This window comes from Phalacrocorax aristotelis, chromosome 8, assembly GCF_949628215.1.
Source record: "Phalacrocorax aristotelis chromosome 8, bGulAri2.1, whole genome shotgun sequence".
NCBI classification, from domain to species: Eukaryota; Metazoa; Chordata; class Aves; order Suliformes; family Phalacrocoracidae; genus Phalacrocorax; species Phalacrocorax aristotelis.
This window is the reverse complement of record NC_134283.1, coordinates 7,278,553-7,304,776: the sequence shown is the minus strand read 5'-3', so window position 1 is coordinate 7,304,776 and position 26,224 is coordinate 7,278,553. Positions and strand designations below refer to the sequence as shown.

Here is a 26,224-nt window from a genome sequence, read left to right as displayed (position 1 = left end):
TGCTTACAAATATTGTGGCACACTAAAGAGCAGACTTACAATACTAGCCTCAAACCTAAACATACAGCTTCTAAACTTCTGAATTCTATAAATATTCCCAAGATTAAGCTGAACTGCACAAAGAAGAGGAGTCGGATAAGGTAATAGGTAAAATTTATGTCAGTGATGGTGTTGGAAGGAAATCCCATGTAAAGTAATCTCTATTTAAAAGAAAACTTTTTTTTTCTCCCCCCCCAGCTAGTTTCATTTATAGAGAAAGGACTTGGAGCAAATACAAAATTCCTTTTCTGCTGTCAAGTTAGAATCTTAAGTGCAGGATAGACCTTTATTTTCACAGATCTGTTCTTAGCAGTGATCTTCTGCTCTAGTAGGTATTTGAAAAATCTCATTATGAGAACTGGTTATTTTAAAGTATTTTACAAAATACTAAGTCCACAAAATAAAGAAAAAAGGTTATTTATTTGAAATGTGTTCTGTGTTTCAGGAACACTACTTTGTTTCATCAATATTGTTCCAGAAGTAATTGTGATACTTTTTTAAAAAAAGCATTTTTCCATGTTGTTAAGGTCCCAATATTAACTTAAAGCCTTTCCTTATATCTTCATTCTTCAAAAACAGATCATCCAACACTGCAGGATGCATTTAAGTTCATGAGCTGCCCACAGTGCAGCCAGAGAAGCAGGGCGCTTAGAGAGGGTATCCAGAACGACTGGGACGAGCCCGTTGGGTGGGTATGGCAGGCTCTGTGGAGCTCCATCGTGCTGAATTGCCTAAGCTGCTTTGGGCTCTGGTACACCTACATAGATGCAAACACAGCAGTCGCAGTAATGCAGGCATGAGCATCAGTTTTGAATTTTTTTTTCCTTAACTCCCTGGTAATGGCACTCTCCACTGAAGTGATAAGAGAGGGAAAATGAGAGTGGGACAACCAGTGGGAAAGAAGTGAGAGGGAGAAATATAGTAGAATAAGTGTGGCTCCTGAGGGCTGTTGATCTTCCACCTGTGGGAGAATTAAGTGAAGGCTTATCACGACCTCCTGGCTTAGGTCATATCTATTTGAATTGCCACAGGACTTCACTAATTTTTGTAACAGGCTCTTCTGTCCTTTTCACCTCATTATTGTGCTAGTATGTGGATAAATACTCAAGTGGTACAAAATGTTGTTTAATATAACTTAAACATTGATCTCACCTCAATATTTCTCTATATCTAAATGACACAACATTTTACAAGACAAAGTGAATTTGGACTTAGCTGGAGGTCTTTCGGTGCTACTTCTATGAGAAAGGAACTCGCATCGTTATGGGGGAAATTAGGCCTGGATAGTTTACACTTATGATTTTACTTCATTTTGAAATACCTGAACTGTTCACTCTAAGCATGTGATACTCCATTTTTCCTCTTCTTCTTCTCCTCCCTGCAATATTTAAAACTAAAATAATAATCAACTACTGCAGTAGAAGGAGACTCTCTTAGGTGCCTGAGATCCAAACTGAAGTATCTGATCTCATTTCAAATGGTCAATTTATTTCCTCCTTTCCTGACACTGGTGAAATTGTGTTTTTATTTCCAGCTATGATAGATTTGTTCGCTTGGTAAATATTATATGGTACAGGAGTCTTTATTTTTTCATATAATCTTTGTTTACAAAGTCAATACAATCACTTGGAAAATATGTAGCAAACACCGCAGTATATTAGAATCTTGTGTATTGTGTTTGCTGTAGGTACAAATTCAATACAGCAACTCTCCAACAATTGACATGTCAAGTAATATATCAACCATTGGTATATTACTTTTTGCTCATCCTATTACTACTTATCAAAACCAGCTCACCACCCACACTCCTCTTCTCATTAAGGACTATTGCTTCAGGATGCTGAGCAGACTCAACTCTTGCTGATGTTAAGTGCGGGTTCTCAGAAACCGTAGCGGAGACGTCGTGCTTGTAACAGAACTGGATCCCAAATGATTAGTGCAAAAATCACAGAGAGACGACACTGAATATTTAAGGAAGAAAATTATTCTTCAAATTTTCTTGGAGGAAAATTACTTTAAATGAACACTAAACAACTCCCATACAAAAATAGTTTCCTACATATAATAGAAAAAATGTAAGTAAAAGGGACTTTTGCATATTTTGAAATAACTTTGCTGTTACTTCAGCCTGTATACTTCTCCTGCATCTGTGTTCTTAGCCTTTTCTCTGGATCATGAATTATCGTGTGTGCCATGCAACATAGAAGAAAAATGGATTGTAAATTGGAGTAATGTCAAGTGACCTTCATTCTGTTCCTGACCCAGGCTTTGACCTGTTTGAGTGACTTCATGCAAATGAATTTGTATCTTCGTTTCTCAGTTTTACCTATACATGACTGGAGAGCATGTCAATTGCACTTTTATATTTTATAGAATGTTTTAAGATTCGTAGCTGAAAAGTGCTGTGTGCTTAATACTACTATTAAATATGAAGTTTTAACTGTTTTTTTTAGCGATCAGTCCTTCCTGCTTGTTCTGAATGCTTGTCCACAATATTCACCGTTTAAATAGTGATATTAATTTTTTTTCAAGGCACAAAGTTTTGTCAGGTGAACTAGTAGATACACTGTTATGAAATCCAGCTTGGGGCGTTGTTTCTTTTTGGCTGCTGACAGGACGGTTTTATGCCTCCTTGCTTTCAAAGAATTACAAAACACAAGGGCCAAGAGATTACATTCGTTCTTGAGCTTGGATGCAAGCCATATTTCATCTCGTCCAGTGTTACAGCACTTTTAGAATTCACTGTATTGTGAGACAAAAGGATGATACTAATATGATCTATATTTATTAGAGGTAAAAATACCCTTATTTTTGTATATGTCATTGTCCTTCTTTCTTGTTCAAAACTGTGACAGGGGAAGTGGTCCGGCAGTTCCAGGGAAGCTAGAACATATGCTTGCCACCAGACTTGGTTAGTGCCCATAGATTGATGGAATTTGACATTTTGAGAACTGAGTAGGTTTTCCTGCCATCAGCCACAGCTGAACAGTATTTGTTTGATGGCACGGTTTCTAGAAGGTGGTTCCAGTCATTGGTAGCTTTGCTGGGTTAAAAACTGGCGTACTGGTTGATCCAGGTTGAGACATTTCCACCCACCACCAAAGACCATGATTTTGCAGTATTTATTTTTCAGAAGTTATTTAGGATAACTATTTTTTCCAAGTCAGTCAAGAGTATTTGCATCAAAACTTTAGAAGGAAACATGGTGATATAATATTATACTTAAGGGTATTCAGGTTCTTTTCCAAGCTGTCACATCTTTCCCGTGTATCTTTCAATTGCCCCTCTGTTCTTCATTCTAATTCCTCCCCCTTTTCCAAATCCTATGAAAAAAATAGGGACAAAGATACCTAAAGACAGGATCGGATGTATGTTTAATAACTGGCAGAATCAACAGGTTATTATTTACTGTTTTATTACTATGAATAACTGATACATGGAGTTGAAGCACAGTAATAATTTGGAAAGTTCACCTCTGTATGACTTTACATTGGATAGTGAGCAGTAACAAGGATTAAAAATGTTTACAAAAGGTTTTTTTCAGTTACGTGCTGTTATCCCCAATAAACCTTTGCGTGCATCCTTGTAATCACACTTGTGATTTTTTTCTACGGAACAGCAATAATTAAGCTATCCAGTGCTCATTGAATGCAGCCTCATTACTCAGTATACAATGTCATTACTATCTTTGAGCCCCTCCCTGCCTTCAAGAGCTATTACATGACCTCCAGATCTCTCTTAGACTCCATGTATTACCATTAGAAGACATCCACACTGGGAAATCACTCTGTTCCTGTTTTTGATTAATATTTTATCAGCCACGAGAGGAAATGGTATTCTTTAGCAACACTAATAAGTAATTGAGCAGATGAGATGCCCCTGCTACTTTGAAAAAGCCGTATGTAGAGGCTGTAAAAGAACAGCTTTAGATATGACTTAAGATACTAAATGGAAGAAAACCCTAGAAGGTGCTGTCTACAGTGAACAATCAGTAACAGTATCAGCAGAAAACGAATAGTAATAATGTCATTGTTAGCAATAGGTTGTCAAAAACATGGTAAAAGTGTATCTTGTTCAAATTGGTGTTCAGAATATATTTTCGCAGAAGTGATTGATCCATTGACTTCAAATAAATTTTAAAGAAAGTCAGTGAAAACCACATACAATAGACAGTGAAAACTGATAGTTGTTAAATAAAGAAGTTGTTTAAAGGCTTTTTCATCTGCTAGTTGGAAAACATCAGTCATTATACTATCAACAAATATTTAGGACTAGCATTTTAAATGCTTATTAGCTAGTCTAGAGTTAGGTATTATGAACTTAAGGAAACTGTTAGTGGTATGAGCGGTTGTCTTTTCAGTAAATAATGCAGTTGACAAACCTCTTGGCATACCTGTCTGTTTTGCTGGCTCAGGCAGAAAAGTCTTCATTTAATGTTTTATTTCATTTTACTGTATTTTTCTGGGTCACTTTTTCATGAATGGGAAAGCTAAATTTTTATCATTGGGTCATAAAAATTGTATTGATCAAAATGCTTAGGAAGACACACATGTGCCTGTGATGAATTGTATTACATCAAGGTGAGTGAAGTGAAGACACAAGAAAAAGATGTCTTGGACATCTAAGATTCACTGTTTCTTCCCGTTTCTCCAACAAGACTATAAGCCTTTATAACTCTTATTGGAAAGTATATTCTAGAGAATGCTAGCGGTAGAGTTATGATGTTGGTGTACTGATTTAAAATCTCTGTCATCCGGTAGTTATTTTATTTCGAAACCCAATAGGAAATTTCCAGGTGTGTGAGGTTACTGTCTTTATATACTATTGGTGCAGTCCTTTGGGTATTTATAATCAGGTGTTGCTTTTAAAGCTTAAATTATAACCCAGTGAGAATTTAAGTTGTCCCCAGAACAGTAGAGGAGTATGATGCACAACAGTAAATCCATTAGTCTTTATGGTTTCATGAACACTTCTGCCTAAACGATGCACGAGAACTTACTTGTTTTGAGTTTTTAAAATCTAAAGGCCTTAACAGAGATTGCAATAAAAGAAATACAAAGTAATGGATTAACTATCTAGTTATATTAATTAACGTACATAAAATATGAAGAGTTATTAAAAAACCACTAGGAATTACTATTACTTTATTCCCCAAAGTGAGAGAGATGTGTGTATGTGTGTGTGTGTATGGGGACTACTCTGTATCTTAATGCTAGGATTAATGCTAAAATGGACGTTATGAATTAATCATGGGATTTAATTTACCAGAATTATTTTTTTGGCATTGAGCCTCTGTAATTAGCATCTTAAACACAAGTGGTTTTGGTGATCCTTATGACAGTCAGAGCAAAACCTTCTGCCATTAATTTCTTGAGAATTGTTTAATAGGCAAGAACTAATTTTGCAACTAGATTTGAAAATAAAATGGGTTCATTTAATGTGATGGGTGATAACGGCCTCGTTGCTTCTAAGTTGGTCTCATTTCTGTAAGCTCGTTGGGTTAACATTCACACTGAAAGCTTTGGAGAAGAACTTGAGCAAAAAGCAGAAAGGGTTTGTTTTTCATGTTCTTCCATGTGTTCTGTATTCAAGTGGGATGTAAGTTTGATTCAAACACAAGCGTATTAGGTTAATCATCGTATGACTTCACTGCTTACAAGCTAAGAGTCAGGTATGGTCCAGACTACGTGTGTGAGCTCAGATATCAGCTGGTCTCCTAAAACTGGGTTTGAAGCAGGAAATGAGGCTACGAATCAACAGAGTATTTTGCTGACTATGAATCCAGTTGATCTCTTTAATGTCTTTAATTCAAATTATTCTAAAAAATAACACATGAATCTTTATGGCTTCTTAGAATATTTTTTCCCCCCTAAATATTTAGCCAAAGACAGAAATCATTCAGTTACCCCATATACCTTACTGCTGCCTAGTTCAGATGCAGTCAGCAGAGTTTCTTTCTGGCCTCTGGAATTTGCCAGCTGAGTGCTGTTGGCTACCAAGAGCTGGAAGCTGTTATTCCAGTGGCAGCTAACAGTAACTAGATAATATATTTTCCCTTCCACTAACTGTTAATAGAAAATGAGAGGATGACAGTTTTATCCAAGTGAGAAATCTTGGTTTTCCATTCATTTCCCCTGGGTGAATCATACTTTGTATTATACAGGTGCACCTGAATGGTGAGCAGTCGTAGGTCAAAATCTTCACCTTGCCACTCTTAATTTGCCTGAAAGGAAAAACAACTTGCTGGCACACTTGGTGTGGTGGAAAGCATTAGCCACTGCTGAGGGGGGCCGTAAGTAGGATGGTAGCGCAGAACCTCAAAAAGGAATCAAGAACAGGGGTTTGTAATTCTGACCAGAATGCACTGCTTCCTCCACTTTCTTCCACTGAGACCCTAAACTGCGTGTCCCGTACAAGCTTAGAGATCTCTACCCGCAGGACTCCCCTGACTCTGGGTAAGAGCATTTGTGCCGACTGGAGTAGGGCTGTGAATACCTAAATGGTACGAACAGAGGCCTTGAGTGCTTAGCCATCCTTTTATATTGCTTTGCTCTGTTGCTGCTTCTCTTCACTGAGCTAAGCTGTGTTTGTTTTCAGCTGTTTGGAGGGTACCAGCAGTGCAGACTGATGTGCTCTTTCTCTCTCTACCAGACCTTCCTCCCTCTGAAGCTAATTTTCCCTTTATTGTAGTAATTAGAAAAGGGCTTTGATCACAAATTCAGTCTTGCTCAGAGTTCAGAAACAAAATGAGTTGTGCTTGGATCTTGGGGATTAGTGTGCATCCCTCGGATATAAATGGTAAACAGTATTTCTTTACCCCATCTCTCACAAACATGTGAGAGCTCTGACTTGCAAGCCCTTACTCTGAGACTGCAGTAATTTCATTAGCCAAAAGTGTAATTACATTATGAGAAGAAACAGCAGTCTCCAATTCCATGACCTCCTCTGTTTTCTCCCTAGCGTGCCGTAATCTAGATAAGTCTAGATTTAGTTTTGGGATTATTTATATATTTAAAAATAATGTGATCTCTTGCAGCCGTGAACTGGGTATGATGAAGAAAATTAGTCAAGATAATTCATGAGTTTAATGTTTGTGCTGCTTTCAAACAGAATCCTTTATTTTTTCATTTTACTACACCTTTGCTATTATGCTTGTCACAATTACTGTAAGGAGAATTAACAAGAACAATAGATGGGAAAAGAATTATACTTTTCATTGTTATGAGAGAGAATTGATTAGTTGTAATTAATTGGTGTGTTTTTTGAGTTGTAATTACATTACCCTGTGGGGCTACACACCAGATTATCACGGACGACTGTCAGGGCTTCCTGTGATATTTGTGGAGTATGTTGCAGACACTTCCTCCTTTTCTTTTTAAGAGTTTTTAGATCTTCTATTCCTTTGCAATAGAATGATATTTACAAGGAAATACATAGATGTTTGCTTTCTTACCAAATCCTTACGTATTGTAAATAAGATCAAATAAATGATATTTTAAATATTACTTTCCTAGCTTTTGTTGGAAGTGTGTACTCTTAGGATTTGCACACGCATCCAAGAGGCGCCCAGAGTACGTGTGTGTGAGTTAGAGATTGGGCATCAATCTGGCATAATGACTATACTTCTTGGGATTGTCTAAACAGCAGATTTTTGTCATACTGAACTTGGCCTAGGTTTTGAAAAGTGCAGATTATCTATAATTGATACCAAAAATCTGTGGGAGTTATGCTTAATTGCAAAATGTTCTGGAACTGCTCTTGGAAGCTGCGAACTATCTTCTGGGTTACTGTGGGCCCAATTCTAACACCGGTATTGGACAGAATGACCCTCCTGCCCCAGTGCTGCTGTCTAAAATTGAGATTCTGTCTGAGGTGGATTAATTTTTTTGTAAATGTGTCTGTCTATTATGCATATATATTGGTGGAAGAGGATCTTAGATTGTTTTATGTAGGTAAATATAAATTCTAAAATATTCTGATTTATATTCATCTTATGGTCTTGTGAAAAAAATCCTGTCTGTTTGCATTCTAGAGAATTAGAAGTCAGAGATGAGATGGTGCCAGGGCTTCCAGTTCCTGTTAATTATTTATGAAAAGTACTGTGAAAATACTAAAGCAAAAAAAGCTTTAATGTCTTTGTCCCTAGGCTGAAGCTGAACTGCCTATGGTTGTGACAAGGTTGATTGGGTCAGGACTTGGTCTGGAGACCTCCCGTGAAGACTTGAACGCCTATTGCTTGTTGTTAAAGTGATTTTATCCAGACATAATGCTAGGTGCTGCATGAGGTCTGATATAAAACCAGGATTTTGGCTTCCTGCATCGGTTATTACTCGCCTATTGTTAAGAGTAGGGCTGTCTGCTCTACATTCTAGCCAAAATCTTATTTTGGTTCATTCAATGTAACCAACCAATTTTTTTCACTGAATTTTCATTAGGAGTATATAATCTTGATTTCAAGAGCCAGAGTTCATCATGTGATTGAAATCTTTTAAACATCTACTTACTTCTGCTCATTATAGACTACTACATTCGAGATAACAACGGGCTTGAAAAAGTGAGTTCTGGGCTACAGTCTGACAGGTAGAAGCACTCCATTCAGGAGACGTGTGATGAAGAATGGGACCATTCTCGATAGACTAATTTTTAATCAATATCACATGATGAGGAAGTAGAGATATTTCATGTCCTATTTATTTTTCAAAACTGAATTAATAAAACACAAGTTCTTACCTGCTTACAGCTCCCAGGATTCATGAATCTATTAAAAATATTTTTTGTTTCGTCTCCAAAGCAGCGCATTGACATGCAAGTGTGAACTTAAGTGTGCGCACCAATGCTATGACTGCACCATTGTAATGAAGATGAAATGACTGTAATGATGACCTTTCTGTGCCTTTGTCTATACCATGCCCTTCTCTTTAACTGAACACCTTTCAAATGAACATGTTCTGAACTCTTGAACTGTTCATTCTGTTCACTGAGCTTATTGCTCAATCTGCAGTTTATCATTATGTGTCTCCAAAGACTCTGTGTTTCCTTATATTTGACATCTAGATGGAATTTTTCATAACCCTTTACTAGTCATAAATTGGATTGTTAGGGGATTAAGTTAATCTTGTTTCTTTATAGGAGCCTTGGATTTTTAAAGCCCTAATTTAGAGGGGTTTCTTTATTTGTTACTCTCCAATCTGCAAGAATGGAAAAAACCTCTACACCGTAAGGTTCTGTATTGCTGGAATTATTTATTTCTGCTCATTTTGAAGTGAATCGTACCTAAGAGGTACACTTGAAAAGTTGTTTTGTCATGTTTTTCCCATATTACTATTTCTTCCTTTCTATCTAAATAGCAGCTCCTGAAAATGACCCAAAGCAGTACATCATCAGTTAAGCGGTGTATCAGTGAATATACTCTAGAATAATGTGTATTTTTCTTGTTCCATTGGGAAGGGAAATAGGAAAAAATTACTTACCACTTGCAGAAAAGTGTTATGGTGTGTTAGTCACATCTTAGCTATTGCTTTCTTTATTAGAAGGTACTGCTCCTAACAACTTCTGTACTTTTTATTAACCAGTTAATAGCTTATAGTAAAAATGAAAGGAAGGAGGCAAAACCCCACGTATTTTTGAGAGTGCCTTGGAACTTTTTGTTGTCTAGTACCAATGTAGCAGGCAATATTTGTTGTTTAATTATTTTAAAGAAGTTTTTTCAAGAAAATTAATTATTGGATACTAAAAACTGTGTGATAAGTTTAGAAAATAGAATATAATTTCTGATATCCTGAGAATTATCAAGCTGTTCTGTATTACGTTAGTGGTGTCAAAATCCTCAAAATACCATAAATAGTAATATGGCGCATATCAGCAAGTTCGGTCGTTGAAGCCAGTTTGTAATATGCAGATAGCATAATACCTGAGGCATGGTTAAGGCTGAAAATGAGTATTACTTAACTATAGTGCTTGTATGTAAGCCACGCACATTTATTTCTTTAACAAATAAACATCTTTAGCCTCTTTCTCCAAAAGGTTCAGAATTGTCAGACTGGTTATACAAGATGAAAAATCTTGAGGAGTTCCTTGACCTCTTTTATGATCCCTCCATCCCTAAACTCCATCAATGTCTTGAACTCTGACACTGAGAATGGTGAGATGTAATTCTTCATCCCCGTGTCATAAACCCCCACATTCTACTCTAGGCATTTCAAATTTTTATTTTTTCATTCAGATGTAGTTCATGTCAGCTAGTATCACACGTAAAGGGTGAGGCTCTCAAAAGCCCTTCTCTAACTCCGTCTCTAGTGAAACCTTTGGAAAAACTTCAGCAGTATTAGACCTTTATTCTCCTTATTTTCTTCTGGTTTAGTCTTTTATTTATTAATTGATAGCTTCAATGCCACCCAAACCACCCCAAAAACTTTTAAATATAATTTGTTAAACTTCACATCATGAAGAAGATTATAGTTTTCATAACATATTTATGCAGATGTATATATGCGTAGTTCTTAGAAACAACAGCAAGGTATAGGATTGCTTTAGGAAATCAGCATTGGCAGCTGTGGAAGGAGGACACGAGGCAGAGAACAAATGAACTCTGACGAGGTGAGGATTAGAAAGTGGCCCATGTATATTAGGAGCCATTTCAGCCTTCGTTCTAGGCCAGTACTTCCAATGAGCTGAAGACTGTGGCACTTTGTACTTTGTCTCCCTGCCTATTTGATGCTCTGTTAAGGCAGAGAAAGATATTACTTGCTGATATGTTAGATACTTCATTTTTAAATGATCATAAATTTTTGCTGGTGCTTAATAAGAGTAGGTTTACAGTGCAAAGGAGAAGTGAATATACCAAACCAGTAGAATACTTATGGAAGAGGAGATGTTATTGTACAAAGAAGGACTGCAAATGGTCAGATTGCTTATCTGTGAAGCAGCTGATAGGCTGATTGTCAAAACAGTGGCGGGAAGGCTGTAATTTGAAATCTTTCATCTATATTTCTATCCCTAATGGAAATGGAGAAATACAGATTTAAAACTTTTAAAAGAAAAAAAAAAAGCTCAAAAGATCTGTCTGCTTGTCCAGGGCCATATATAAGTCCAAGCATTTAGTAAATTCATAAATAAATTAATATTGATACAAAAAATACACCAAATAATGCAAAATATTTATTAAAACTTCCATTTGAAAAATAGTTCCTTAGCTGAATACTGCTTCTAGAGCGAGCCGTTTTCAGAGAAAATACTGTTTGTTTCATAGCAGACCACTGACTGGTTAAATCCTTTTGAGAAGTCCTGTGCATCTCTGGTTTTGCTTGTTTATACCAGGGCAAATGATATGTTTATTTTGGATATATAAACTTGTTAATTGTCTACTGCACTTTTCCATCAACCCAGCTGATGATAGCATTTTATGACTGTGTTCCTTAAAATTTAGGTTTAGAAGACACTTACATTTCAGTTCTAAATACTGTAGAGACTTCTCATATTGCTAATATGAAACTAACTGGCATCAAGGCAGCATTCACTGTTTCCAAAGCAGTTTACCACTGTGACATTAATTTACAGTACTGAGCACTGTGGAAACTTTCATCAAACTAAGAAGTTAGTTTTGATTTGTTACAGCACACAGTGGGTGTTCATAGCATATGTTTTTATTTTATCCTTCAAAGAGTTTTCAGGAAATAGCAGCTAGCATGTGATGAAATAATATCAAGAGACATTACTAACATTTTAACATTATATGGATCATTATACTTCGTACATTTTGGAATTATGCTACATTATATATTTATGGTTTCACTTTGTTCTTGCAAGCCACAGTCTCCTTGGTCTTATGAAACAACACATGGCTGGAAGGGAGTGCAGAGGAGCTAATACGGGTCCTGTCCTAACTTGCAAAAGATTAAGTAACTCCCTCAAAGGATATGCTGGGTTTAGAGCAAAGGCAGAGTTGGAAGCACTTGGAAAGAACATGAAGAAAATGTCTCTCCTTTAGCCAGGAATGCATCGGTTCTGCCATGCACATTCCACCCTGTAGCAGCGTCGCACAGAGTTGCTCCTTGGTATTTCGTGATTTCATTTGTGACTGCTCACTAAAAGACAATATGTCTTCTTAATGTCTTGTAAAAAAAGAAAGAAATCCAGCACCTAAAGAGCCGTAACTGCTGGTGTGACAATTACATGGAAACTCTCTTCAGATTCCCTTGCAGAAGGTTCAGCATCAGGATAGGGAAAAGGCTATGAGTAAAAAGTACAAATACATTTTTTCTCAAGTATTCTTCTGCAACACCCTGTGGCAGTGCCACCCCGTGGCCTCTGATGCGCTTGCCCTCAAAACGTTCCTGAGCGAGAGAATTACTGGTGTCCACTATGGGAACTGCGGTGATGATTTACTCCATGTATTTTTAGAAATTTAACTGAGGTGCCTTAGTTAAAGGCTTTGTCCTCCTCTGTGGTTATTTGGTCTCTAAAAGACAATTCAGCACATCTGTGATTCACAAACCTTAGTTAAGCATGTGAAAAAAAGTGGGGTGAACGTGACCCACTTTTTAGACTGTGCAGTACCAGAGATTTGGATTAGGGGATCTGATTTCTTGGCTCCTTCCCTGACCACTTGGCATTCCTTCATTTTCTTCATTGCTGGGGACAGCTGTTGACATACTTGGCTTCTTGCTTTCAATGGAAAAAAAAAAAAAAAAAAAAAAAAAAGTGGTTACATACATGGAGTTCTTTCCTCCAAAACAAGTATCCCAAACATCTAATGCAGCTTCTGTGGTTTTGTTTTTGTTTTTTAATCAAATGGCTCATCTATTACTGACATGACTTGGACAAATGGGTAGGTTCATCTGCATATCCAATAGAAATATTCACAGACTTTTTCAACAGGACAGTGAGCAATGGCAAACTTTCCTTTGAGCAATATATGGACAATTAGTAACCCAGAAAACGCAGCTCTGGATGACTCTACTGAGAGCCTGTGCGTCTGTAGTTGTTACAGGTGTAGGAAGCTCTTGGAGCTCAGGTGGCAGTAGGCTGAAAATTACTTCAAGGTAATCTGTAAAATAAATTGTATTTTAGTGTTTAATGCCTTACATACACTAAGACACTTAAAGTGTGCTTTGGATCATATAATCTCTATTACTTTTACCCAGTCTATGACATTGATGTGATAACAAGATGGGCAACAAGGCAAATGCATGTACTGCTTCCTTTCAAGCTTTTGTTTTGATTTTAGAAAGCAAAGTAATTAAAAAAAAAAGGCAAACTGGCAGCTGGGGATTTTGAAGCTTCCTTGTACTTAAAAAACGAACACACAAACAAAACAGAAAAAAAGACTGAGAAAGAGACATAGAGAGAGGAGAAAAGGCAGAGCAATATGGATAGGAGTAGCTAGCTGAAATTCTATGATCCGAGTTAAGCAGCAGGTCACATTAGATGGTCGCAAAAAGCCCCTTTTGGCCTTAACAGCTATAAATTTTAGAAGCATAGTGCAGGCTTCCCAGCACTGCAATTTCATTCTGACCTGAAGGGGTGAAAGGGTAAAGCCTCCATACCCATTCCCCGCCTCCCCAACAGCCTGAGGCTGCCTGGTTTCTGTGGTGTGAAAAGCTGTCCGGTCGGAGCTGGGCTGAGACCATAGCTCATTTCACAGCGGCAGCATTACATCTGCTGTGGGATAATCACTTTTGGTCGCTGGCCACTCGTAGTGTATTCAAGCTAATAACATGAAGGAGGTGGTCTCTGTCCCAGGGCTGCTTCCATGAGCTGTTGCCTTCATCATCATTATTATTATCATCATTATCGTCATCATTATTAAATGTGTTTAGGCGGGCTTTCAGCATTTCACCTCTCCTTACAGTTGTCCATTGTGTTTCCAGTTGCTGAAAAACTCATATTGCTACAGGTGTATTCTTCTCACCTCATTTCTTTCTTCATGTTTTCCTGGCCATGCTGAAAATCAGTACATCAACTTATTCCTGGGCCATTATTTGTTTCAAGGAAAAGATCCTCCGTTTCACCTCTGCATGCCCTGCTGGTCATTCTGGCACATTTTCTGGTTTGCTGATATTTAGCCCATGCTTAAACAGTTTGGAGAAAAGACCTTTTTCAGAGGGAAGCACTTGAAACATTTCCCTCCCTTATGTGAAATTGTATGTAGCAGCAAGATCGTATCTTGACAGTCTAAAATATTAACGCGCTGGAAGCTGCAGGAATGATGGCTTCACTGCCATACAGAGGTGCTGTTCCAAAAGAGAAATCCCTCTGTTGAATGTCAACAGGTTTCTGCCACTTAGTGCCATAGAAGTTGGGAAAAATAAGCAGAGGTTGGGACTCGGGACCCCATTAACAGTTTTTGATGTGTCTAAGCAATGATGAGGCTGCTGGCTTGACCTTAGTGCTGAGAATAGCAAATAAATGTAAAGACTAAAAACATTGTTCAGGAGGAAGCAGGTGTTTGAGTGGTTGGTTCGAGGTTTGTAGCCCTTTCTCCAAGTCTATAACCAAGTGCGTGTGTCACTTAGACATTGGTTTGGTTTGCCTTTCATGGAACACGGTGAGGTTAGGGTCTCCACTGACAGTCTGGCAGCTTGGTCTATTACGTATTTTTTTTCAGCCAAATTATTTTGTGTAATAACTATAATGTTAATGGAACTATATGTTATGGTTGAGTTAAGATTTGTCAGTTTGAAAATAAACGTCTTGGCTTCATTTCGACATTTGCCTTTCAGCATCAGCCCGTTAACCTGTCACACGCTATAATTTCATTAAAACCATCATTTAATTGTAAGTTAATGTACAGCTATCTTTTATAGAAGGGCTTTACATACTGCCTGAATAATTTCAATACAGATTTTGAACTGATATGATTGAAATAATAAGAAACCCTATATGCCCTCCAAAACCCTGTTTATGAATTCAATGCTGAGAAATAAGACACAACAGCCACATTAATGTGCCACTCTAACAAGGAGACAGTTTTTCAAATTATAATAAAAGGAAAGAATGATGATCTAGCTATATATGTATCTATATCTCTGTGTCTCGTACCTGCAGTGTTGAGATGTACTTCATATGTAATTTGGAGAAGTTTCCATTTTTAAAAGAAGGACAATGCAGACAGCGTAAGCTCTATATAACTGAAGAAAGAATTAAAATCTACATGCTAATAGCTTTAGTGCCAATCACAAATAGACTTGTACTTCAGATACGAGATCTATAAAGCGTATTTCGAAATAAATTCTGGGTAACAGTCAACCTGATTGAATCTTTGGAAGCTGTGTTAATGTATTTGTTCAACTCACTTGCACTCAAAAGCTTTTAAACAGAATATCACTTTTTTATATTATTCATGATAATGTAATTCCTGCCTTTAATCTCTTCAGTGTTTCACATTAAGTCATGAGATGCAGTTCAGGGGAATTTGGATCATCCATTAATCAAAGTATCTGTACTTTTGTGTGTCTACTTTTGTCCATCTCTTAAATCAGTCACTTGGAAGCAGCAGAGATATGGGGGTAGTCCAGGATGTTTGACTGAAGAGGCCTTATTTATTAAACTTATTTCCTGCTACAGTATGTATGGATTTATGTAATGTGTGACATGCTGAAAAGAAAGTGATAAAAATATTAGCATAATCACTAAATATGATCCTCGTAGTGTTTCCACTGGAAACGTAGGCGTGGATAAGTATATTGAATGATGACATATGTTTAGTAGAATAATTAGCTAAAAACACCTGGGCTAATACAAAAAAAACCCATGAGGCAAAATGACGTAGTCAAGTATTCTCTTGTAATTAAGAATTTTCTACCAATCTGCGTACACCAAGGGACCGAATTTAGGTTTCATAAACAATTGAAATTTTGTATTTTCTGAAGTTTAAGGGTTTTGTTTTATTCCTTCATTATTTTAATATTCAGTGGATAGTAGGGAGGTGGAGAGAAGGGTTGAAAACCTTACAGAGTTATTAAGTATGTGTTGGATTCTTTCCTTTGTAGTACTGACACTGTCCTTTGAACTGAACTGACCACTTTTAGCTGTAATAAGTGGTTGCTTGTTTTGCAGCAAGTCACCAAAAGTGATTAGTGACATACTTAAATTTATTTTTAAAATATTTGTGAAATTAGAACAGTGCAGAAACTGAATTGTGTATTCTATCCAGTTTTTGAAATAAAGCGATGTTCCCTATCCCTTTTTACTGCTTGTTCCCCAAAAGTCTGATTTCTTTTTCCTAGACCCACTTCGACCTTTCTTTCTTTTGTCCTGTCTTCTCTCAGCTCCTTCTTTCTGTCTTTCCCATCCAAGTTATCTCTTTCAGCTTCAATGCTTTACACATTTTGTTCCAAACTTTTTGTTCTGGTTTTCTTTTACTCTACCTCTTTCTTGGCTTAGCTACAGCTCTAATTTCCTGCATTTAATATTAGAGTAGTGGGAGAGAGCTTCTGGCTTTCCCACACCGGCTATGCAGTCACTTTAGCAAACTGCATCTTAAAAGTAGCTAGGTGTTCTGTTCCTGCAATGCTGGACTGGAATTGGTGACTTATGAGGTCCCTCTCTGCCTTAGGGGCTTGGAGGTTTCCCAGAAAACGCTTGTAAGTATTTTTTGAAACTTCTGAAAATAATGTATTTTTCCCTTGTTGGCTTTTTGGAAATTATGAAAGCACGTTTGCTGAACTTTCCCACATAAGTTGTGCCTCACACAGACATCTGTAATAGGAAACTTCAGTGAGAACAATTAGAGCTTGCTAAAGTAATGAGCAACTGCGCTGAAGCCTTGAAATGCGAAGTGTCAGACTTCCTGAACTAGAGACTATTTCACCGTCATCACCATAAGTAACAACTTTTAATTTAAGAGATGGATAAAAATTATGCTATTGACTCTTCGGTCCTGGAAACCCATTTATGGCTGTTCGGGATTACCAACTATGAAAACATTTGTGCGTCTGCCATGCTCTTTTTCTGAGAGAGTAGTTGGAGCTAAATATATATTTTTAAAAGCTGAAGAGAAATAATCAGTTTTCATTTCTGTGTTCAGGCTTATAACTAAAACAATATGTGGTATTTTAGCAGTCAGGTTTCTAATTGAATCAAGTATCTAATGCTTGGGCTCAGTATAAACTGTTGAGAACAAAAACTTACTTGAAGTATAAGCATCTATTATACTCTGTGATCTTTATGCACCGAAACAGACCTAATGGCTGAATTGCTGTATTCTCCCTCATATTAAAAGAAAAATGTGCCTTATACCATGGTTTTAGTGGAAGCAGATGAGGCTATGGAGGCACAATGGGAATGGCTGTGAAACAGACTAAGACCCCTATTTATTGTGGTAACAAAGCTGTATGTAAATTTTGCTTTTCATTACAGCAGAATTAGTTTAACCCCAGTTGTACAAAGGTTACTTTTTTCTACTATTTAGACAAACAACTTCCTACTGTAAATTGTGTTATGATTTATATGAATCTACCTTCTCTCATAAAGGTTCCCCTAGAGAATGTATATCTTCCACTGTATCTCAATCATAATAAACAGGAACTTTTAAAGTAGTTGTAGATACATTTGTATAATTATATTTATCTTTTGATAAAGTTTATTGTTGCATAAATTCACATCAAATATTTACTATTAGTCAAGCAAGAAAATTAGCTTCTCAGCTTAGTTTTTATACCATTAATAGTAACCGCAAAAGCAACGGGTAGGCCTTGTGTTCCAGGCGCACAGCGTACGCAGCACAGTTACACAGCACACCTGCTGGTGGCGGGTAATGAGCGTAATTTATACTGGCGGCACACGCAAACGTAGTATTTGTGTCTGCAGTTATACACCGAACACACGCAGTCACATGTGGCTGTTTGCGCTCCACGTTACTGGGCCTGTGCAGGGTGTTTTGGGGCATAGGTTTCAGGGGTTGAAGTAAGTTCATCTCAGATTTGCATGTGAAGACCGTACATTTACTTTGCATTAGTGACTACTGCTCATAAACATGTAAACTGGACAGTTGTGTGTGTATAAGTTACTTTCATTTGGATATGAGGCCATATATACACCTTTAACTTATGCTTAGGTTTCTATTGGATGAAATTTAAACTGGGTAAAAAGTCTGATGACATTAGTAAAGAAGACAGAGCCTGACTCTTCTCAGTGGTGTTTAGAGACAGGAGAAGAGGAAATGGGTGCAAAATGAAATAACACAAAATTTCGCTTAAACATTAAAAAACCCAGCTTTTAACTCTGACGGTGGTAAAACATTGGGACAGATTGTCTGGGCGGGTTGTGGAATCTCCATCCTTGCAGATACTCAAAACCAAACTGGACATAGTCCTGAGCAACCTGCTCCAGCGACCCTGCTCTGAGCACTGCGGACTAGATGATCTCCAGAAGTCTCTTCCAATCTCAGCTGTTCTGTGACTCTGTGAAATTTGTAAAGTGGTGTGTATATATATAACACCCAGAAACGTGCTAAATACTGTATCATATTGCTGCCTGTTGCAACACCAATAATAGGTTGACTTCAACTGCCTACTTAGATTGTTCTCTGAAGGATGCTGCAGCTACACTAAATCAATGACCCTACGAAACATTCTTGCTTCCCAGTTAACCTCTCCCCATAGTTATTGCTTATTTGCAGGCAGTTTAGTACAGTTGTCATCGACCCTTACTTGCCCAAATTATACAGTCTTTCTAAGAGCTTTCACATTTTTACTGGGGGCAACTGTCAGTGAATCAGCAGCGAGAGACATCTGCTCCTGGGAGATCAGGGTAAATGCCTGGAAGAAACTAAACTGCATTAAAGAGAAGGGCAGATTGCGGTAAGCACAAAGTTGTTTCACGATTAAATATGTATTAAATTAATATTAGCCTTAAAAGGAACATTTCTCATATTTCAATTTAGTTGCAATGAATTGAGGTATCTACTGTGAAAACTGTTGCTATTGGATTTAAAATACCCATCTTTTTTAGATAATCTGGGGTTAGCTAAAGGCTAAAATTTACAGATATTCTCTGTGACCTTGGTCAAGTCAGTTTTCCCATGATAAAATTATGGCGATATTTACTTAAGTTCTCTGAGTGTTGTTAAGGACAGTTCAAAGCTGCTTAATGAACCTCAGGTCCTACATTTACCTTCAGTGTTATAAAAGGTTCATAAATAGGCCAACAAGTCCCAGCTTGTATCCAAGAGAGTTTAGGATGTAAAAAACTAGATAAATGTGATCCAGTTCTTCACTGGGAGACCTGGAACACTTCTTTTTGTTTGAGATCTTGTGGAACTTTCCTAGTTAGTTGGTTTTGAATGGTGGAGCTTAAACTACTTTTTATTCAGATAGCTGATCCTGACACCTACACACTCCGTGCTCATAATTTTCACATTTAAAGAAGAGGGCTCATCTTTGTTGTATTTCTTAAACCCAGAGAAGTGAATTTGCTTGAACTTCCTGTACGTGCAATGCAAGAACATGTTAATTTGTCCTTTATTTTCTTGACATATTCAGTCTGTGATGCTGAATTTTAGAAAGTGATTTTCAATGGCATCACCAAATGTCATTGTGCTGTAAGAAAGATGATGCATGCGAACATTCATTGCTGCATGTGATTTCTTGGACTGGAATTGAGCCAGTTGTTTTACTAAGTTGTAAATATTATTTTCAAAACACAGGAAGACTTCTTTGAGGTATTTCACAGTAATGGTGTAACTTAACATATTTGTGTTTATAATTTGACAAGCCTAAAAACATTAGGCATTAGAGTTATTAAATAAGAGAAGAGGCATTTGGAGACGTTTTCATAATGTTTTCTGACAGCATTATAATGAAACCAAACCTATAAGTATCTTAGCATCATAGATTTTTATTGCAATGAAAAGTCAAGAGGAAGAAATATGACATTGTTATCGTTGACTACAATGCATAGTAAAGAAATAAATTATGTCTTCTGAGGGGGATCCATTATGGTAAACTTTTTTTCTTTCTAAATCAAGCATATGAATATATGACAACATGTTACTGTATCTTCAACTGAAACATGAAAAAGGTGGTGATGGAAAGCCATTTAGAATAACACCAATAATTCTATTTTTCAAGCCATTATATGAGGGAGCATTTAATTTTATTTAACTTTTAATGTTATTTACAACAGGATATTTGTTATCTCGAAATAGTTTGTTTACGAAGTACAGAGAACTGTGATGGTAAAAAAAACAACCAAACAAAAAACAAACAAAAAAAAAATGTTCAGCAGCACAACTCCATGAGCGAGAGGTCCAGCCAAACCACAGCTATTAATCATCACCGTCCATTATTTACTGAGGATTCATTCATTGTTCCATAAAGGTATCTAGAGGGTCAATTAGAGACAACAGACAGGATTTTTCAAAGACACAAGAGGGTCAATTAGGCCCTTCTTGTAATTTTCTGCTTTAACAGCAAATGCCAACCTATCCTGCAGCAGATACAGTGGAGTTTAGAATTAAATAGTGTGGATTTTTTTTTTAAGACTGTTACTTTGCAGCCAGTATGAATTGGAGTATTGTCAGTCCTTGGTCAAAACAAAAGAAAAATTTTATTACTACAGTTAATGAGAAGCACAGATTTGTTTTTTAGAGTCAGAGTACTGCGAGTGCCCAGAAAATATCTAAGATAAAATAGTCTGTACGTACCATAGAAGTGAATAATTTGTCTGAAGGTAGGACCGGACAACTATAAAACAAATAAAATTGCTAAATACTACTGTTAAAAATGTAAAAGCATTTGATGCAAAATACTGTTTGTAATTATTTTTGCGTGAACTGCTCGCTTAAAGATCAAAGTAAATAATAGGTATGAGATCTTAATATAAACAGCTACAGCGACATTCATTAATGCATAGGCAGTTCTTCAGAGCAGGAAGTAGGGAGTAACACTAAAATATATATATACACATATGTTTAAAGACACAAAGTTATATGTATGTGCACACAACTCAAAACTCTTCCAAAGTAGAAGGAAATTTTGGTAAAATAGCTTCACTAGCTTATCCTTTAGCTGAGGACAGAACAGTTCTCCTTCAACAGATGTAAGGCCGCTTATGGACGTGTGCGCCATACATGCAATAGCTGAACTGAAGTTATTCTTCTTTCACCAAGTTGGTCTTTTCATGAGGAGTGATTGTTAGTGGTTGGCATGCTATTCTACATAGGTCTGAAATCTTGGGCTATTTTTCTCCTCTAAGCTTCCTTTGATTACATTGCCACTGTTTTTAATGCTGCTTAAGTCTATTTTAACTGAAAGCAGCCTCTACAAATATGGTGTGTTAGTTGTAAAGATTTTTATCTTTACAGATGGGGCGTTTTGGAGTGTCTGAGTATTTGATGGTCTCCTGTGAGAGTAAATCTCTGAGTGTGCTGCATCAGTTTGATCCTCATCGTCCTCTGAAACCCCCTAATCTCTGTAGGGTTTCAGCAGAGAGTTCTAACTAATGACTTAGGGCCAAATTCTGCCCTTAGATGCAGGCGTGTAATTCTCACTGATTCCAGAGGGACTTCTATGAGCATATCAGAGAACACAATTTTGTTCTTAGTGTGTGAAATTATAGCACAAACGGACAAAAGAATCTCATGCACATTCATCTTAGTGACCCCAAGCATACAGGAACGCGATACTAATCCACCTGCTTTTCTCTGTGCTCAGTTGTGCTGTTTCTTGCAGATCACCCCAATTCTTCAGCTGTCACTTGAGTCTACATTTTTTATATTGTTCTGTGTTCAGAAGTTTGCTATTGTGGCGCTTCAGTGAAATTAGTGACATTGAAATGAATGTTTCTTTAAGTAGCATTAGTAACAAAGACACTTGTAAAAGATGGGGTTTTTTTCTTTCTCTGGGAAATTATGGTACACGAGCAGTCTTGTTCATATTCAGTAGGGAATTAGTTTGCAAAGACAGGAGACAAAGATAGATGTGTGAGTGCAGGTCTGTAAAGTGGTTTAATACATACACAGAGAGAAGAGAGGTGGGCTTGTATCACACTTTTCCTCTCCGACAATATGATGTGATGAAGCATTTTGCCTACATGTGAACAGAACGGATATCTCCTCCTTGTATCATTCTGTCTCTTGTTCTACTCACAGGTTTTACTTTCAGCATTGTCCCTTTCGTATTCTTAATAGTGGAAAAAACCAGTTATTAATTCATTTGTAATCACTTTTTCCCCCCACTTCTTAGGTTTTTTAACCAAACCCTCCCACACTGAAGGCTTGTAATTATTTTACTATTCTGTTTTCAGGAACAGAGCTAGTATTGCTCTGCAGACATAAAAATTTTGGAGCTAGCTCAGTTATCTTTAATGGACTGTCTTTTACATGTGTTGGTTACATATATCTGAAATACAGTGTCAAAGCTTAGACTGGCACCGAATTTGCTTATCAACCGCTGTTTGTGCTCAGGACTCACATGTAAGGAAAATCTTCCCCTTTTTGCATTTTCATTGTGGGAATTTGTCTCATGGCTGAAAACTCTGGACTGGAGATTCTGTATTTCTTGAACTGATTGCTTATTAGGCCTTTGCTTATGTGTTTTGGATTTCTGATGTATCTGACTGCTTACCCCTTCTGTATCAGTCCTCGGCAGGTGTATTTATCTCCTAGAACAGTGGTAGGGAAGACTAAACATTTCCAAACCGGGTGTTTAGGCACATTGCGTTTGCTTCCCGACAACTCCTTCCAATGGACCAAAGTCTTTTTTATGCTTTGATTAATACTATTCCTCACTAAAATCAAATTGGTTTAGATGATTCTGAGGAATCCCAGGCATCTTCTGCTGCACAGAATTGACATATTTTTACTTCAGTAACTTTGATTTCCTGGCATGCTGCCATTCATGTTCTGGGTTACAATCATCTGACTTAGTTCAACCTTTGAGGCTTTGCTTCCATCTCAGCTTTTTAAAAAGCATCTCTGTGCTGTAGCAAAAAGCCTAGCATTTTTACCTCCCACAATGATTACAGTGGCCACTTTAGTTTTGGATTCTGCTCAACACAGAAGAGAATTTTTATTGCCACTCATGCAGCAGTCCTCATGTAATGAATTGTATTGTTTATAAAAATTCCTGTTTTCAAGTTGTCTGGTAGGTCTTTAGAAAGCTAATCACTTACCCAGAGTTATTTCTGAAACTATTTGTGGAATCACCATGATTGTCTGGGGAAATCTAATTTATAGTTTTGAACACACTATTTATACATCACTTTGCCAACACTTTCTTTAAAATCCGTTTTCTGATACAAGTTGAAACGATCGGTGATCTTAATTTTGCTTTTTTAACCTGAAACTGTAGCTGAACACATAATCCGCAGTGATTTATGTTTACATAATGTTCCATTTTCCTATTTGTGTAATGTCTAGAGGCAGATAGTCATTTTCTCAAGCCGGTTCATTAATTATATTTATTGGATGGATGTCCTTTGTTATTGTTTTGTAACTTATGTATTGATCTCTATTATATGAAATTCTCAGCCTTTGCTGTTCACTAACAGTTGGACAGACAAGCCACGTGACCACCTGAATGCAAACATGAGGGTTTGCACATGCAAACTCTCAGCGAGGAACACTTGGGCATTGCTACTCACTTGTGCTACTACGAAGTTCTAGAATTTCTGTATGACTGCAACATTCCCCTCCACAGTGTTTTGTTTTTAAGGACTGTATTGGTATTTTTCTTCATTAATTGCCAAATGAAAATAAAAGAAATAAAAAATCAGTGTGTATTGATCATAAAAGTAGGTAGGTTGGTGCGGGAAGATGGCTAGCAGCTCAGCGTGGGGGTTATGTAGCAGCGGAAGAAATATTGAAAAGGTGCAAGAAGGAGGTCACAGGCAAGAATAGAAAGGACAGTGAGCTGCTTTGCACAAGTGCCACCTCGAACATATGCAATCAGAAATATTTTTGTTTGCGTCTTTGGCTGAGTTAGATTTGGTTCGGGGTGAATTGTGCACAAGTCAAATTTTCAAATGGAAAAAGTCTGTATAAACTTAAGGTGAGCTGGAAATAGAATTTGATTTGTTAAGGGGAAAGACCTGTCCAGCATGTCTCTTCTAAAAGGTGTTTTGTATCTTTGTGCCTATTTGGACTGTTTGTAAAAGGAAGGACAGTAACATTTACTCATATTTCTGTAACTCTCTGAGTGTCACAAAGGAGAGCGCACTGAGTAAAAGGGAAGAATTATCATTCATCAGAGGAATTTCAAATTAAGATAGGGAAGGTACACAAATGAAAAGGCTCATTCCTGGTTCGTTTCAGTGATATTCGCGGTTGTGTTCAGCACGGCTGTTTATTTTCCAATTCAGTATGACATACTCGGTTCTAAAAGAAAGGTAATGCAACATATGACCGTGTTCTATAACTACACCGCAACAAGTAAAACCCTGATCACATAATTAAGAAAAAATAATAAACTTTCTTGTGTTGAAATTACTTTGTCTCTCCCAGGGCTTTTCACATTATACATCCTATCTGCAGGGCGGTGGCTGGGCTGCCTGTGTTGTGATCCCATTCCTCACGGTGTCCCTGTTCCAGGTATTTTATTTGCTTGCTTTGAAAAAGTAACATTGCAAAACTTACATCAGAGTTAAAAATATGCAGACAGAGAGAATGAAGAAGTATCACTCAACTATTTAGCCTGCTAGAAAACGGAGTTGTTAACTGCTGCATTAAACCTTTGTATCCACTGAAGTGCCCTTCACCAACTATCTGCACATTACTAAAATCCTTCACACTTTTTTATGGTCAGATTCAGCCGCTCTTAGTTGAGCTGAGAAGCACCATATGCTTGAGGTAACCTCTCTAAAGCAGTTGCCAGTGGGACTACTTTTGTAAATGCTCACCAATGTGAGCAGAGGTTACACAATCTCACCCATGGTGAATAATAATGTCAAAGAGCCATTAACGGTGCGGAGTGACAAAGTGTGGAGAGATCCATCAGCTCATCCTGTGTTTAATGAAACAGAAATGAACATCGTATTGCCCTTGTTTTCTGTCAGATTTTCCAGGTCTCCATGAGGCTTATTAATCTTAGGGTGTAATGGAAAATGTGTTGCTATGTTACATACTACAGCAGCCTTTGCGCTCGAAGGATTGAGGGCATTATTAGTCTTTGTCTTATTTACATACTGTACTTGGGTGCTCGCTGCCATCACTGCACTTAGAGCACAGTGGAGAGTGCAGTTATAAAATGCTCGTGGATTTCTGAAGTGTGTGCTAATGCATGCGACCAGATGGCTGCATGGTAAGTCATTTTAACCTGAAGTAATGATCAGAAACCCTCTTTTGAGAATCACTGGCAGCACACGCTACAGTCCTTGGGAATTTACTGTTATAAACCGTACAAAATAAGAAGAGTTGCTTGATACCACGTTTTAGTGCACCCCAAAATGAATGCTTCCACACTTGTGAGAGAGAGCTTTCAGGTTCTCAGAAACAGAAGGTACAAAATGAATGGGTAAATGGTATTACTGTCAGATACTGGTTTCAATAAGTATATCATAAACTTTCTCTATTACTTTTATTTCTTAAATTTAAGGGCCAGTTTCAAACAAGCTCTGGCAAAAACAATATTGTGTTTACACTTGAGAACTAGTTAATGTCATTCTCTGTTAGCTAGAGGCAAAAAAAAAAAGGAAATCTGTTACTCCTGTTAGCAAATATCCTAACTTTCAGGGACGGATGAGTAATCCAAGTTGGACCATGTGATGATACCATCATTTAGTAGATACCATTGTGGTGAGATTCTTGCGCCTTATTTTCAGCATGTATGGCCCATTATACTGACCGGGATCTTTGTACAGATTCAGCTTCGCTAGGGATGAAAACCACTGCAAAATGATGCTTCTGATAGTCGGAACATTTATCACATCTCTGAATAATATTTTATATTGTAAAAATAATGAGGTTATAAGGATATTTTTATTATTATTTATTGATAACACAGTGACATTGCAGCTTTTTTGACTCGTGCAGCTTTGGAAATTCATGACATTAAACAGAAATATGGTGTGTTTATTAGAAGTAGTGGAAATACTTGCCTTTGGTATATTCATTATGTAAGCAATGATTTTTCTCTGGTTTTTTTGCCTTGTATTTTACAGCAGACTCTGTTTATCAGCCAGGTATGTGTTAATAAAAGTTTTGTAAAGAATTAGCTGTGTGTAGACATTGCAGCAGTGCTTCTCAAAT

The 26,224-nt window shown here is 37.2% G+C and overlaps 1 protein-coding gene across 7 annotated transcripts in view; it reads left to right on the top strand.

Moving 5' to 3' along the window:
- Window positions 1–26,224, top strand: part of WWOX (WW domain containing oxidoreductase) — a 537,265-nt gene that overhangs the window by 184,866 nt on the left and 326,175 nt on the right. Inside the window, exon 9 of one of the 7 annotated variants that reach the window (XM_075101321.1) lies at window positions 24,482–24,613. The exons of 5 other annotated variants lie outside the window; for them this stretch is intronic. In XM_075101321.1, coding sequence (XP_074957422.1) covers window positions 24,482–24,598 — 117 coding nt within the window. In that variant the 3' untranslated portion in view covers window positions 24,599–24,613. Of the gene's footprint in view, window positions 1–24,481; window positions 24,614–26,224 lie in introns of those variants that run through there. One more of the 7 variants, XM_075101322.1, reaches the window with a different exon arrangement.